The sequence below is a fragment of the Rhinoraja longicauda genome, chromosome 20, assembly GCF_053455715.1.
Source record: "Rhinoraja longicauda isolate Sanriku21f chromosome 20, sRhiLon1.1, whole genome shotgun sequence".
Classification (NCBI taxonomy): domain Eukaryota; kingdom Metazoa; phylum Chordata; class Chondrichthyes; order Rajiformes; family Arhynchobatidae; genus Rhinoraja; species Rhinoraja longicauda.
In genome coordinates, this window is record NC_135972.1 from 19,769,988 (window position 1) to 19,784,425 (window position 14,438).

At 48.7% G+C, this 14,438-nt stretch overlaps 1 protein-coding gene across 1 annotated transcript in view; it reads left to right on the forward strand.

Annotated features, from left to right (window-relative positions):
• Window positions 1-14,438, forward strand: part of LOC144603760 (EF-hand calcium-binding domain-containing protein 6-like) — a 43,863-nt gene that overhangs the window by 16,181 nt on the left and 13,244 nt on the right. The window contains exons 7-13 of the mRNA XM_078417467.1: window positions 248-385; window positions 7,407-7,525; window positions 8,966-9,063; window positions 10,705-10,770; window positions 11,293-11,375; window positions 13,313-13,426; window positions 13,891-14,001. Coding sequence (XP_078273593.1) covers window positions 248-385; window positions 7,407-7,525; window positions 8,966-9,063; window positions 10,705-10,770; window positions 11,293-11,375; window positions 13,313-13,426; window positions 13,891-14,001 — 729 coding nt within the window. The remainder of the gene's footprint in view (window positions 1-247; window positions 386-7,406; window positions 7,526-8,965; window positions 9,064-10,704; window positions 10,771-11,292; window positions 11,376-13,312; window positions 13,427-13,890; window positions 14,002-14,438) is intronic.

A 14,438-nucleotide genomic window follows, 5' to 3' on the forward strand; every position in this document is an offset into this window, starting at 1 on the left:
GGGGTCATGAATTTTCTGTGGTCGATGTATTGGGTCAAGACCTTGCACCGTGACCCAGAAGTCCCAGCCCGATACCTTGTCACGCTATTCCCTCCGCAGATGCCGCCTGAGCACTGGGTTCCTCCAGGACTTTGTGTTTTGGTCCAGACTCCAGCATTTGCAGTCTCTTGTGTCTCTATGAAATGCCGCTGCAATTTGGCCTAATCTCACCAATCCTCTCCGATTTCTTTCCACGATTATTTTCCAGAGGTTTTTCCTTGAATTCCCACTTCCAGCCATTGTGCCTGGAACCAGAAGGTGTGGTCACAGTGGAGCAGCTGAAGCAAGCTGTGAGCAGCATGGGCCTTGCGATGACCAGCGAGGAGGTGGACAACCTGTGGGTGAGGTGAGCTGTTGAGTGGTGCCGACTGTCCAAGCAGACCATGACTGATCCAGAGAGATGCTTGTATTGGCGTTGGTCTGTTATTGTCTCATGTACTGAGATATAGTGAGAAACTTTGTTTATGTGCTATCCAGTAAAATCATTCCTGTCTGAAAAAGGGTACCAACCCGAAACGTCGCCCACCTGGAGAAAGAATAGGTGACGTTTCAGGTCGAGTCTTGACCTGAAGCGTCACCTATTCCTTTTTTCCAGAATGGGCGACGTTTCAGGATGGAACCCTTCTTCAGACACTATCCCAATCACTAGCGACATAGATACATAGACAATAGGTGCAGGAGTAGGACATTCGGCCCTTCGAGCCAGCACCGCCATTCAATGTGATCATGGCTGATCATCCACAATTAGTACCCCGTTGCTGCCTTCTCCCCATACCCCTTGATTATGCTTGCCCTAAGAGCTCTATCTAACTCTCTTTAGAATGCAACCAGCGAATCGGCCTCCACTGCCTTCTGAGGCAGAGAATTCCACAAATTCACAACTCGCTGTGTGAAAACGTTTTTCCTCATCTTAGTTCTAAATGACCTACCCCTTATTCTTAAACTGTGTCCCCTGGTTCTGGACTCCCCCAACATCGGGAACATGTTTCCTGCATCGAGCATGTCCAATCCCTTAATAATGTTATATGTTTCTATAAGATCCCCTCTCATCCTAAATTCTAGTCAATACAAGCCCAGTCGCTCCATTCTTTCATCATATGACAGTCCTGCCACCCCGGGAATTAACCTTGTGAACCTATGCTGCACTACCTCAATAGCAAGAATGTCCTTCCTCAAATTAGGAGACCAAAACTGCGCACAGTATTCCAGGTGTGGTCTCACCAGGGCCCTGTACAATTGCAGAAGGACCTCTTTGCTCCAATACGCAACTCCTCTCGTTATAAAGGCCAACATGCCATTAGCTTTCTTCACTGCCTGTTGTACCTGTATGTTTACTTCAGTGACTTATGTATGAGGACACCCAGGTCTCGTTGTACTTTCCCTTTTCCTAACCTGACACCATTCAGATAATAATCTGCCTTCCCGTTCTTGCCTCCAAAGTGGATAACCTCACATTTATCCACATTATACTGCATCTGCCATGCATCTGCCCACTCACCCAACCTGTCCAAGTCAATCTGCATCCGCATAGCATCCTCTTCACAGTTCACACTGCCACCCAGATTTGTGTCATCTGTAAATTTGCTAATGTTACTTTTAATTCCTTCATCAAAATCATTAATGTATATTGTAAATAGCTGCGGTCCCAGCACCGAGCCTTGCGGTACCCCACTAGTCACTGCCTGCCATTCTGAAAGGGACCCGTTAATCCCTACTCTTTGCTTCCTGTCTGCCAACCAATTTTCTATCCATGTCAGACCTGCGCATCTTTGGGATGTGGGATGAAACCAGGGCACCTGGAGAAAACCCACGTGGTCACAGGGAGAAAGTTCAAACTCCGTCCAGACAGCACCTGATTGAATCCGGGTCTCTGGCGTTGTAAGGTAGCAACTCTACTGCTGCGCCTGACAAAAGTATTAAAAATTATAAGAAATTATGAGAGGCATAGATAGGGGTAGACAGTTAGAACCTTTTTTCCCCAGGATGGAAAAGTCAAATACTTCAGGGGCATAGCTTTAAGGTGAGAGGGGCAAAACGTAAAGTAGATCCCATGTACCCACTGCGCACTGTGTGAAAAGTTGCCCCTCAGGTGTCTTTTAAATCTTTCCCCTCTTGTCTTAAACCTATGCCCTCTATCTAGTTCTTGATTCCCCAACCCTGGGAAAAAGACTGTGCATCCACCCGCATGATTTTATACACCCCTATAAGATCACTCCTCAACTTCTGATGCTCCAAGGAGTAAAGTCCCATCCTATCCAGCCTCTCCTTAACTGAACCCCTCCAGATCCGGTAATGTCCTTGTAAATTTTGTAGTTGTTTTTGTCTTTTACCCAGAGTAGGTGAATCAAGAACCAGGGGACATAGGTTTAAGGTGAGAGGGGAAAGATTTCATAGGAACCTGAGGGTAAACCTTTTAACACAGAGGGTGGTGGGTGTATGGAACGAGCTGCCAGAGGAGGTAGTTGAGACCGGTACTATAAAAACATTTTAAAAAAGACATTTGGACAGGTACATTGATAAGAAAGGAGTAGAGGGATATGGGCCAAACGCTGGCAGGTGGGACTAGTGTAGACGGGGCATGTTGGTCGGTGTGGGCAGGTGGGACTAGTGTAGATGAGGCATGTTGGTCACCATGGACAAGTTGGGCTGAAGGGCCTGTTTCTGTGCTGTGTTACTTTATGTCCACGACTCTCTGAGAAGGAGATGATGATGTGTAGAAATCGGAGACAATGCTTGGTTACTATTACTCCACTTGATTTGCCTGTTTCTCTTTCACTGCTGTGAAATGCTAACGTCCCCGTTACCAGCGGCTCGCGGAGCTATGCCCTGCAGCTTCTCGCAGGGAGCTGGAAGTGTTTCTGCACTTATTGATTTCCATCCGTGGAACGGATATCAAAACCACTGGCTGGTCATTTTCAGTACTTAACGAGCATAAAAATGGGTCATCTTATTGATTTTTCCCTTTTTGTGCTTTGTTCAAATCTAAATTGTTTCTGAGCGAGAGCATCTATTGAACTCTCTCTGCTCAGCAACGACCCGGCATCTGTGGGGTGGAGATCGGGTTCCACAGACTGACACCGCGCTGACTTTTATATTATGTTTGAACTGAGGGTATCTGAATTCAAACGATGAATAGTTAGCAGCTTTATCCTTTCACAGAATGTTCACAAGATGTTGGGAGACCACGGACTCAGATACAGACTATGTGAGCTGAGCTCCAAATCCTGTCACGTAGGGCAGCTAGAGACACAGAGACGCGGGGATAAAGTACACAGCGAGACAGAGACACAGAGATAGAGACACAGAGACACATAGTCACAGAGTCCCAGAGACACAGAGATAGAGACACAGAGACACATAGTCACAGAGTCCCAGAGACACAGAGATAGAGACACAGCGACACAGAGATAGAGACATACAGACACAGAGACACAGAGTCCCAGAGACACAGAGATAGAGACACAGAGACACATAGTCACAGAGTCACAGAGACACAGAGACACAGAGACAGAGACACAGAGATAGAGACACAGAGACACAGAGACACCGAGTCACAGAGACACAGAGATAGAGACACAGAGACACAGAGACACGGAGACACGGAGTCACAGAGACACAGAGATAGAGACACAGAGACACGGAGACACGGAGTCACAGAGACACAGAGACACAGAGACACAGAGACACAGAGATAGAGACACAGAGTCACAGAGACACAGCGAGCCAGACACAGAGACACAGAGATAGAGACACAGAGTCACAGAGACACAGTGACGCAGAGACGCAGTGACACAGTCACAGAGACACAGTGACGCAGAGACGCAGTGACACAGAGTCACAGAGACACAGTGATACAATGACACAGACACAGAGTTGCAGTCGCAGAGTCATAGATCTGCATTCAAGAGAGAGCTAGATAGAGCTCTTAAGGATAGCGGAGTCAGGGGGTATGGGGAGAAGGCAGGAACGGGGTACTGACTGAGAGTGATCAGCCATGATCACATTGAATGGCGGTGCTGGCTCGAAGGGCCGAATGGCCTCCTCCTCCACCTATTGTCTATTGTCTATTGATCTGTACAGAATGGAAACAGGCCTTTCGACCCAACTTGCCATGCCAATCAGGTTGGTGGGTAGATTAGCATAGCAGGCATCCTGTCAACCACGTTGGCATATTGGGCTAGTTTTTCACCCAAATCCCTCTAAACCCTTCCTATCCATATATCTGTCCAAATGTTTTTTTAATAGTTGTAATTGTATCCACTTCTATAGCTTCCTCTGGCAGCTCCTTCCAATACGGACTACGCTCTGAGTGAAAAAGTTGCCCCTGAGGTCCCTTTTAAATCTTTCCCCTCTCACCTTTAAGCCTGTGGCCTCTAGTTTTAGAATACGCAACCCTGGGGAAAAGACTGTGAGCGTTCTTCACATTATCCATGCCCCTCAAGACCTTGTACACCTCAATAAGGTCACCTCTCAGCCACCTACACTCCATCGAAAAAAATCCCAGCCTATCCAACCTGTCCCGAAAACTCAAGCCCGCAAACCCAGGTAATATCCTGATGAAACTCTTTGCACCCTTTGCAACTCGTGAGTGGGGAGGGTAGAATGAGGCAGGGAGTTGATGGGAATGTGGGGAGAATAGATGACTGGGAAAGTTAGAGAGGAGTGGGATGGCTCTGTGAGACGCGTGGCCTCGTTCTATGTCATAAGGAACTATGAAACATACCGCGAAGCCTCGCTGTTTTACTAAAGTACATTATTGATTAATGTCCCCGAGACCTCCATGTATATTTGATAGCCGTTCCATTAGCAAAGAGTACAGAGAGCTGAATCTTGTTCTGATCGGACTACTGATGACTGATGTGATGGAGTCCTGTTTCACCATAGAACAGCGATCGTTTAAGTAGGCTGGCTGACAGTGGCATCTAAAGGCATTAACGCACCTGATATTTCAGTCCCATTTTCCACAACACTGGGCAGGTTGCCTCGAACAAATTCCATTAGACGTGGGCAGAATCAGTGTCCGAGATTGACCCTATATCAATGTCAGGACATGACGAAATTCACAAAATGATCTAAGCAAGTTCAACTCCCCTACTTTATCGGGTCATAAAGTGAGAAAATAAGAAATTGCATCTCGCCTTAGCGCTAGATCATACTTGGAAGTTGCAAGATGCTGCCGGATCTCACTATGACCTGCTCCAGGAGAAGATCTATTAGTTTTAGTTTTCGAGATACAGTGTGGAAACAGGCCCATTGGCCCATCAAGTCCGTGCCGACCAGCGATTCACTTGTTCACTAGTTCTATCCTGAACACTATGGACAATTTACAGAAGTCAATTAAGCAACAAACGGCACGTCTTTGGAGTGTGAGAGAAACCGGAGCACCGGGAGAAAACCCCCACGCGGTCTCAGGGAGAACGTACAAATTCCGTACAGGCAGCATTTGTAGTCAGGATCGATCCCGGGTCTCTGGCGCTGCGAGGCAGCAACTCCCCCACTGCGCAATTGGATTTATGTAGAGGATGACTTGACTAGATAGCATGCAGAGCAAACTTCTTACTGTGTCTGTACACTGACAATAAATACATTAAACTCCAGTCAACTAAGGTAGAGGGGCAGTGGAGTGGGTGTGCCGCGCTGCCAGGGTGGTGGTGTAGAGGTAGCTCTGTGCTGAGGGAACGCTGCTCTCTCAGGGTTAGTGTGGGGACGTCCAACACTGCTGTAGGATCAGGGCTGAAGGCGTGCTGCCCTGTGGGACTGCTCATCTGGGAATGTAAACTTTCAATGCTCTCTCTTTAGTCTTTACTTTAGACTTTAGAGATACAGCGTGGAAACAGATTCTTCATCCCGGTACATCTGTCCCGTACACTATCCTACACACACAAGGGACAATTTACAATTTTTACTGAAGCCAATTAACCTACAATGCTGTGCGCCTTTGGAGTGCAGAGGAGTGTGGGGGTGTCAGGGGTTATGGCATACCAACTCCGAACAGATAGCACCCGTAGTCAGGATCGAACCTGGGTTCTGGCGCTGTAAAGCAGCAGCTCTACCACTGCGTCAATGTGCGACCAGTATTGACTGTTTTTATAAATATAGTCATGGAACCAGGGGCGCGCTATTTGCAAGTCAAAACACTTAATCAATACACATTTAAAAATAAGGACACAATATACTGGAGGTACTCAGTGGGTCAGACTCTGGAGAACATGGATAGGTGATGTCTTGGTTCGGGACCTTTCTTCAGACTGATTGTAGTGTGGGGGAAGAAAGCTGGAAGAGGGGGTGGAAAGGCTGACGAATGATATGTGGATACAGGTTGATTGGCAGATGGTTGGACAAAGGCCAGAGATGTAAAGACAAGTGTGAGACAAGGATAGAAGAGTTACGAGTCGTGAAGGAATGTAGGTGGACGGGGAAAGAGGTGCTGAGTTTTTTGGACATTATTTGTCGTGTGTTATTTGACCCATAGAGCATGGAGCATGGAAACAGGGATTTATCTAAATTAAACACCATTTGCCATCCCTCGGCCCACTTGACGGTCATATCCGCTATCCATGTTACCGCAATGTTATTAATGTTGCCCTGCACGTATTCATGCTGAATTGGACAGAAACATTCACTAGTTGCTGAAATAAACACTTTTATCACAGATGAAAGGAAGTCAGGAAGCATCGTGGTGAACACAAAGTAAGTCGATGTTGTCAGCGCGATGCTTTGGCTGCCTCTCTGTCTCACACACTAAACACAAGAGACAGCCTTGTGCAGTAATGATCTAACCTTGCACAGTCAGCACAGGTTCGATCAAAATACATATTTATAATTCACCGCAGATAATGCTGGCTGATTGGTTATTGGCAGCCAGCGAAACAACAGGCAGAAAGTGCAGATAAACGTTGTCTCCTAATCTCAGCTTGTCAGTATTCTTCCCGTAGTGTCATTACTGAGGGAACGCCACACTGTGGGTGGGGCAGTACTGAGGGAGCGCCGTATTGTGGGAGGGGCAGTACTGAGGGAGTGCCGCACTGTGGGAGGGGCGGTGAGGGAGCGCCGTACTGTGGGAGGGACGGGGGTGAGGGAGCTCCGCACTGTGGGAGGGGCAGTACTGAGGGAGCACCTCACTGTGGGAGGAGCGGTGAGGGAGCGCCGCACTGTGGGAAGGGCAGTACTGAGGGAGCGCCGCACTGTGGAAGTATAATATCGGGGCTACAATGAATGCCTTGTAATTTTGTCTGCCCCTACATGCAGCGACTCTTTGCATGCTTGTGCTTTGTACGCAAAGCAAAGAATTTCACGGTACCACGTACATGTGACAATAAAGGATCGTCGTCACTATTTCTTGTAACGACGCTGCGTTCTCTTGGCAGGGTAAATAAGGAAAGGAAATTGGAAATTCCCACCGTCCAGCTTCTAAATGAACTTGGAATAAGTGGTCAACAAACCGGTTCTTGTGGAGCAATGGACCTGACACCAGCGTGTAGAACAGGTAATTCATCCTGCATCCAGTGTTCCCCACGAGGCCTCCTGTACGCCGGCGAGACCAAGCGTAGACTCAGCGACCGTTTCGCCGAACACTCGCGCTCGGCCCGCCAAGGCCTGCTGGATCTCCCGGTTGCTAACCATTTTAACTCCCCTTCCCATTCCCATTCCCACGCTGACCTTTCTGTCCTGGGCCTCCTCCGTTGCCACAGTGAGGCCACACGCATACTGGAGGAATAGCACCTCATATTCTGCTTGGGCAGCTTCCAACACAACGGTATGAACGTTGAGTTCTCCAATTTTAGGTCATTATAAACTCTACCCCTCCCCTTTCTCCCCACACTCTCTTTTTCTTTCCGCACCCCTCCTTCCCTGGGCCCCACCTGGACTCGCACCTATTTCTCTCCTCCTCCACCCCTTCCACCTACATACCATTGTCTAGCTTGACAATTCAGAACTCTTCAATACCTTCCGTCTTTTTACCCCTGGACTCTCGTGATCTTGTACTCATGAGTCATGCAGTCACACAGCACAGAAACAGGCCCTTGGCCCAGTTTTCTCAAGCTGACACCAAGATGCCCAACTTAGCTAGTCCCATTTGCCCATGTTAAGACCAATGTTTGATTTATAAGTTCAAGGAGCAGAGTTAGGCCAGTCGGCCCATCAAGTCTACTCTGTCATTCAATGGAAGGCAATCTATCTTGCCTTCTCAATTTGATTTGTGAACTTGTTTAGCAATTCCCAGTCCCAGGTTTCACCAACACGACGAACATCAATAAGGCTGTGTAGGAAGGAACTGCAGGTGCTGGTTTGCACCCAAGATAGACACAGAGTGCTGGAGTAACTCAGCGGGTCAGGCAGCATCTCTGGGGGAAATGAATAGGTGGTGTTTCGGGTCGAGACCCTTCTTCAGACTGAGAGTCGGGGAGAGGGAAACGAGAGATATGAAAAGGTACATAGAACAAATGAATGAAAGGCATGCAAAAGGACAAATCAAAGCCAGCAACGATGATCAAGAAAAGGTAGATGGTCCACGGTTAGCTTTGGGAAAGGGGATCACGAGTGGTAGAAAAAATGAAACTCAGCAGGATGACAGTGAAACTAATACGATGACTCGGGTGGGGGAGGGACGGAGAGAGAGGGGATGCAAGGGTTATTTGAAATTAGAGAAATCAATAATCATAATGCTGGGTGTAAGCTGCCCAGGCAAAATATGAGATGCTGTTCCTCCAATTTGCTTGTGGCCTCACTGACAATACAGGAGACCCAGGACAGAAAGGTCAGTATGGGAATGGGAGGGGGAGTTAAAGTGTTTGGCAACCGGGAGATCGCGTAGGCCAAGGCGGAGAGCGAAGGTGTTCAGCGAAACGATCGCCCAGTCTGCGCTTGGTCTCGCCGGTGTATAAGAGTCCACACCTGGAACAACAAGGTTCTTCATCTCTTTCAGATTTCAACCCGGCAACACCACCGGCCAAAACCAAACACGTCCCACCACACGGCGCTGTTGATGCCAGTGATGACATGGACAGGATATTCAGAGACAAGGTGGGTAAAGTATGGCAGAGAAGTCAAAGCCGGTCTCTCCCTCAGATTCCCCACTCCTTGTAAACTCACACTCTGTTTATAGTTACCTAGTATTACTGCTATTAATTTGAAGACGGCACAGTGGCGCAGCGGCGCAGCGGTAGAGTTGCTGCCTTACAGCACCAGAGACCCAGGTTCGATCCTGACCATGGGTGCTGACTACGGAGTTTGCACGCTCTCCTTGTGACCGCGTGGGTTTTCTCTGGTTTCCTCCCACATCATCAGAGATGCACAGGTCTGTAGGCTAGTTGACTCCCGTAAATTCTCCCCAGTGTGTAGAATAATGCTCGTGTACCGGGTAGTCGCTGGTCGGCGTGGACTCGGTGAGCCGAAGGGTCTGTTTCCACCCTCTATCTCTAAACTAAACTAACACGTTGCACTATCGATTATTAAATATTGATCTGTGTGTTATTGGATTAACATGCCTGTTATGCCGCAGCAGGTACGAATTTCATTGTGCCATTGCCGGTACATACGACAATCAAGCACTGAACTCTTGCCTCTCTTGACTGTTGACTGTGACTTAAGTTGACTCTCTTGACTTGACTCTCGGATGGACAATAAATCCTGGTTTTGGCAGTGGCGCGGATTTGGGAGGCTGGACCGTTGGACAAATGACAAGCTCATCCCTTAGTTCTGATCTGACTCATTTGTCAGCGGTTTGAAAACTCTTGAGGTGAAGTGAATCGCTGCCAATTCTTACCTCCATCTGCTCTATTCTACCAGTGTGGCACTTTTCTATATCTGGGTTCGCTTTCTGCCAATTGCCTGTGCCTCGGTGCGGCAGGCAGGCAGTAGGGTTACCAGATGTCAAAGAGGAGATGGATTGCACCTGAGGCGTTGGCTTAAAAGCTCAGCATTTCTAACCAGGAACGCAATTATTTCCAGCTGTACGTCTGTCAGGTTACCAGCTGCATACAGAACACGAGACCCTTGTTTAAAAATATTTTACATTTAGCAGCTGTTTGTGTTACGGTTCAAGGTCGTCTCGTTCCGGGAGAGTTAGTCGCATGAATTTTACGCTGGGGTTGACGGAGGGTGGTGGGAGGGGAGTGTGGGGGTGGGGTGGGGGTGGGGATGGCGTGAGAAACTGGTCTTGTGGGGAGTCTCACGCCACCCTTCTCACCCATGGCTCCCAAAATCCCCAACACACAGTGAGAGGGGCGAGATTTCATAGCAACCTGAGGGGCAACTTTTTCACACAGAAGGCAGCAGGCACAGTGGCGCAGCGGTAGAGTTACCGAGCCAGAGACCCCGGGTTCGATCCTGACTACGGATGCTGTCTGTACGGAGTTTGTACGTTCTTCCCGTATGCACGTGGGTTTTCTCTGCAGTAGGGAGGGAGGGAGATGGAAGGAGGGAGGGTGGGTCGAAGGGGAGGAGGGAGGGAGGTTGACAGGGAGGGAGGGAGAGAGGGATGAGAGAGGGAGAGGAGGGAGAGAGGGAGAGAAGGAAGGGGAGGGAGAGAGGGAAGGAGTGAAGGTAGAGTGGTCAGGTGAGTTTCAGATGATCTGACATGGAGGCAGAGGGCTGGAAGAGGGTTGATGTGTTGGGCTGGGATAGAGCAATCTATTCACCTAAGGTCTCTCCCATGTATTCCAGCTTGACGAAGCCGGCATATCTGTCCTCCATGAGTTTGCCAAGTACGACAAAGAAGCCAATGGTTTGGTAAGTCTCCCAAAGCCCCACTCTCTCCCCACCCCCTGTATCAGTCATCACACTAATCCCACTGCCCCCCTCTCTCCTCACAGCCATCAATCCCACCCTAACCCTACCGCCCCGCTCTCTCCCCACAGCAATGTATCCATCCCCACACTAATCCCACCCTCTCCCCACAGTCCTGTATCCATCCCCACACTAACCCCACTGCCCCGCACTCTTCCCACAGCCCTGTATCAGTCATCACACTAACCCCACTGCCCCCTCTCTCCTCACAGCCACCAATCCCACGCTCTCCCCCCACAGCCCCGCATGGTCTACATGTTCCCCAGTGATGCTATCTGACCCGTTGAGTTACTCCAGCACTTTGTGTCTTTGCTTAGTAAAGCAGCATCTGCAGTTTCTTGTTTTACACCCAAACGAATCACACTCTCCCTCTTATAAATATCCCGATGATATTTCAAAGTACTCACCTCACCTTCTACTGCAGAGTTATTGAAAACAAGCAGCTAACTTCTTGCTGTGTTGCAGATCAGCAAGAGTGGATTCCGACACGCGCTGGTCGATTTAAAGATTGCGATGTTTGTCATGGATTTGGAACACCTGTTATCAAGGTACACAGCGCTCGCTGCCTCCTCTCTGCACCACTCCCTCTGCCAGCAGAGTCAACACTACCTCTCCTCTGTGGAGAACCACTGTGTCATATAACTATGAGAGGTATGGATAGAGTAGACAGTCAGAGCCTTTGCCCCAGGGTGGAAATGTCCAACACGAGTGGGCATAGCTTTAAGGTGAGAAGTGGAAAGTTTCATGGAGATGTTGCAGGGCAGGTTTTTTACACTGAGGGTGGTGAGGGCCTGGAACGTGCTGCAGGGAAGGGTGTTGGAGGCAGGTACAATGGTGGCATTTAAGAGGCCAATGGTGGCATTTAAGAGGCATTGAAACAGTTAGATAGGGGAGAAGCCAGGAGAATGGGGTTCAGAGGGAAGGATAGATCAGCCATGATTTAATGGCAGAGTAGTCTCTCTGGACCGATTGGCCTAATTCTGCTCCTGTGACCTATGAACTTAGGAACATGGAAGTGCAGGAAATAGAGGGATATAGATCATGTACAGGCAGATGAGATCAGTTTAACTTGGTATCATGTTTGGCACATTTCTGTGCTGTACTGTTCTATGTTCCAACTATGTCCTATGTCACTTCTCCCCGGACCCCTGCCTCCAGAAATCCTGAATCCCAAACACGAACTTCCCATGATTCGCTCCCCTTTAATGCATTTGGGCAGATATATGGGTGAGGTAGGGGAGTCTAAAACTAGAGGGAATAGGTTTATGGTTTAGGCCAGCCAAATGCAGGCAAATGGAACTGCCCCAATATGCCAACTTGGTTGGCATAGATAAGGTAGGCCGAAGGGCCTGTTTTTGTGCTGTACAGCTCTGTGACTCTACAGCATTACCCAATACCTACGATCAGAAGTTAAGTTTAGTTTAGTTTGTTATCACATTTACTGAGGTTTGATGAAAGGCTTTTTTGTTCCATGCTATCTAGTCAGTGAAAAGACCATACATACCTACGATCAAGCCGTCCACAGTGTACAGATACAGGATGAAGGGAATAAGTGCAAGGTGAAATCCAGTGAAGTCTAAGTAAATAGAAGGTCTCCAACGAGGTAGATGGGAGGTCAGGACAGCTCTGGTTGTCTTTTTGTGCCTCATTTGGCTTTTTGCCAACATGGAACGAACTGTCAGAGGAGGCAGTTAAGGTGGGTACAATGGCAATGAAAAGATATTTGGACATGTCTGAAGAAGGGTCTCGACCCGAAACGTCACCCATTCCTTCTCTCCAGAGATGCTGCCTGTCCTGCTGATTCACTCCAGCATTTTGTGTCTACCTCCGGACATGTACATGGATAGGATAGGTTTAGAGGGATATGAGCCAAAACGTGGACAGGTGGAACTAGCATCGATGGGGCATCTTGGTCAGCATGGATGTGTTGGGCCGAAGGGCTTGTTTCTGTGCTCTTTAGAGGCCATGGTTTAACTCTTTCTCCTCCATTGCTTTTCTTGGAAATCAGTAAACTATGCCGTGTTTCCCAAGAGATCACAGCTGCCCAGTGTTTGAGACAGTAACCCCGTGCACAATGCTATGGGTTTAAACATCCATAGAATCATGGAGTCATACCCCTCATCTCTCCCCGTCTCTGTAACCCCCTCTGGAACCTACACCACTCCCCTTTTCTGTAACCCCCTCCGACCCTAAACCCCTCCCTGTCTCTGCGACCCTCATTGGCCCCTACACCCCTCCCTGTCTCTATAACCCCCTCTGGACCCTACACCCCTCCCAGTCTCTGTAACCCCCTCTGGCCTCTAACCTCTCCCTGTCTCTGAAAGCCTCTCTGGCCCGTACATCATTCCCTGTCACCGTAACCCCATCCCTCTCCCTGTACCTCTGTACATATCTGAGCAACAGCCACACTGGGTCTCTGTCTCGTTGGTGGAGTCATGCCTTGGGCTCCCCTCGAATGTTGACTGTGACTGTTCCCTCCGGTTAGGTTCAACCTGAGACGAAAGGATGGGCTGGTGGATTACGTGACATTCGTGAAAAAGCTGCAAAGCCGATCGACTCTGAGCCTGTTCCACAAGCTGCTGCCACAGTTAAATGCCAGGTAACCTCCCTGTGCCCAGCGGATGGAGGGGTGGCTGCTGTACTCTGTTCCCTACCCTCTCTATGGACTGGGCCACCCGCCCCCTCCACTGGTGCCCCCGATCGCTTCAGGAGGAGAGGTTTACAGGCGAGGTCGAGTCTAGCAAACTCTGCACGGGCAGCATTCACGGTCAGGATTGAACCCGTCTTGTAGGTGGTGGAATGTCCCTGGATTTGACCCATACGAGTCAACCACCAATCTTCGACCTGTGGCTGTTGTGTTAAATGGCCAGTCAGTGTGTCTTTGGTTCATAATTATCCCCAAAATCACCTTGTGCTAGTGTTGCAGAGGGTACCCATTCATCTGCCTCTTTGTTGCTTAATTATTTTCCTCCTGCTTTGCTAACTCCTCATAAAAGATCAGCATTCATTTTAAAATTATTATTATCTACCAATTTCTCTCTCCCTCTTTCCCTTGCCCGGCAGTGAGGGAGGAGGATTGAGGGGCGTGAAGTGCAACCTGACATCCTCAGAGGCCACGGTCAACTTGCTAAACCAGTGTCATCGACTCTACCTACAGCTGTTGACCAATTTCAGGTACCTACATGTTTCGCTTTGTAGAGTTAAATTGACTTGCAATCAACCTCAGTAAGTCTCCCTCTTTGACCGTATAGAGGATGTAAGGGAGAAATAAATAGTGTTGAATAATTGAACAGTAGCGCAGTTCTGGAGAGTGTTGTGGAGCAGAGGGATCTTGGAGTGCAAGAGCATCATTCACTGTAAGTGGTGTCACAGGCAGATAGGGTGGTGAAGAAGGGTCTTGGTAACTTGGTCGTCATCCATCAGGGAAATTAGTACGGACGTTGGGACGTTACATTATTGTTGTATAAGATATTGGTGAGACTGCCAATGGTGTGTGTTCAGTTTTGTTGACCCTGTTATAAGATGGCACTAGGCTGCGAGGAGTTACATCAGGAAGGCAGGAGGTACCATCAAGGATACCCCCATCCTCGTCATTCCCCTTTCTCGCCTCT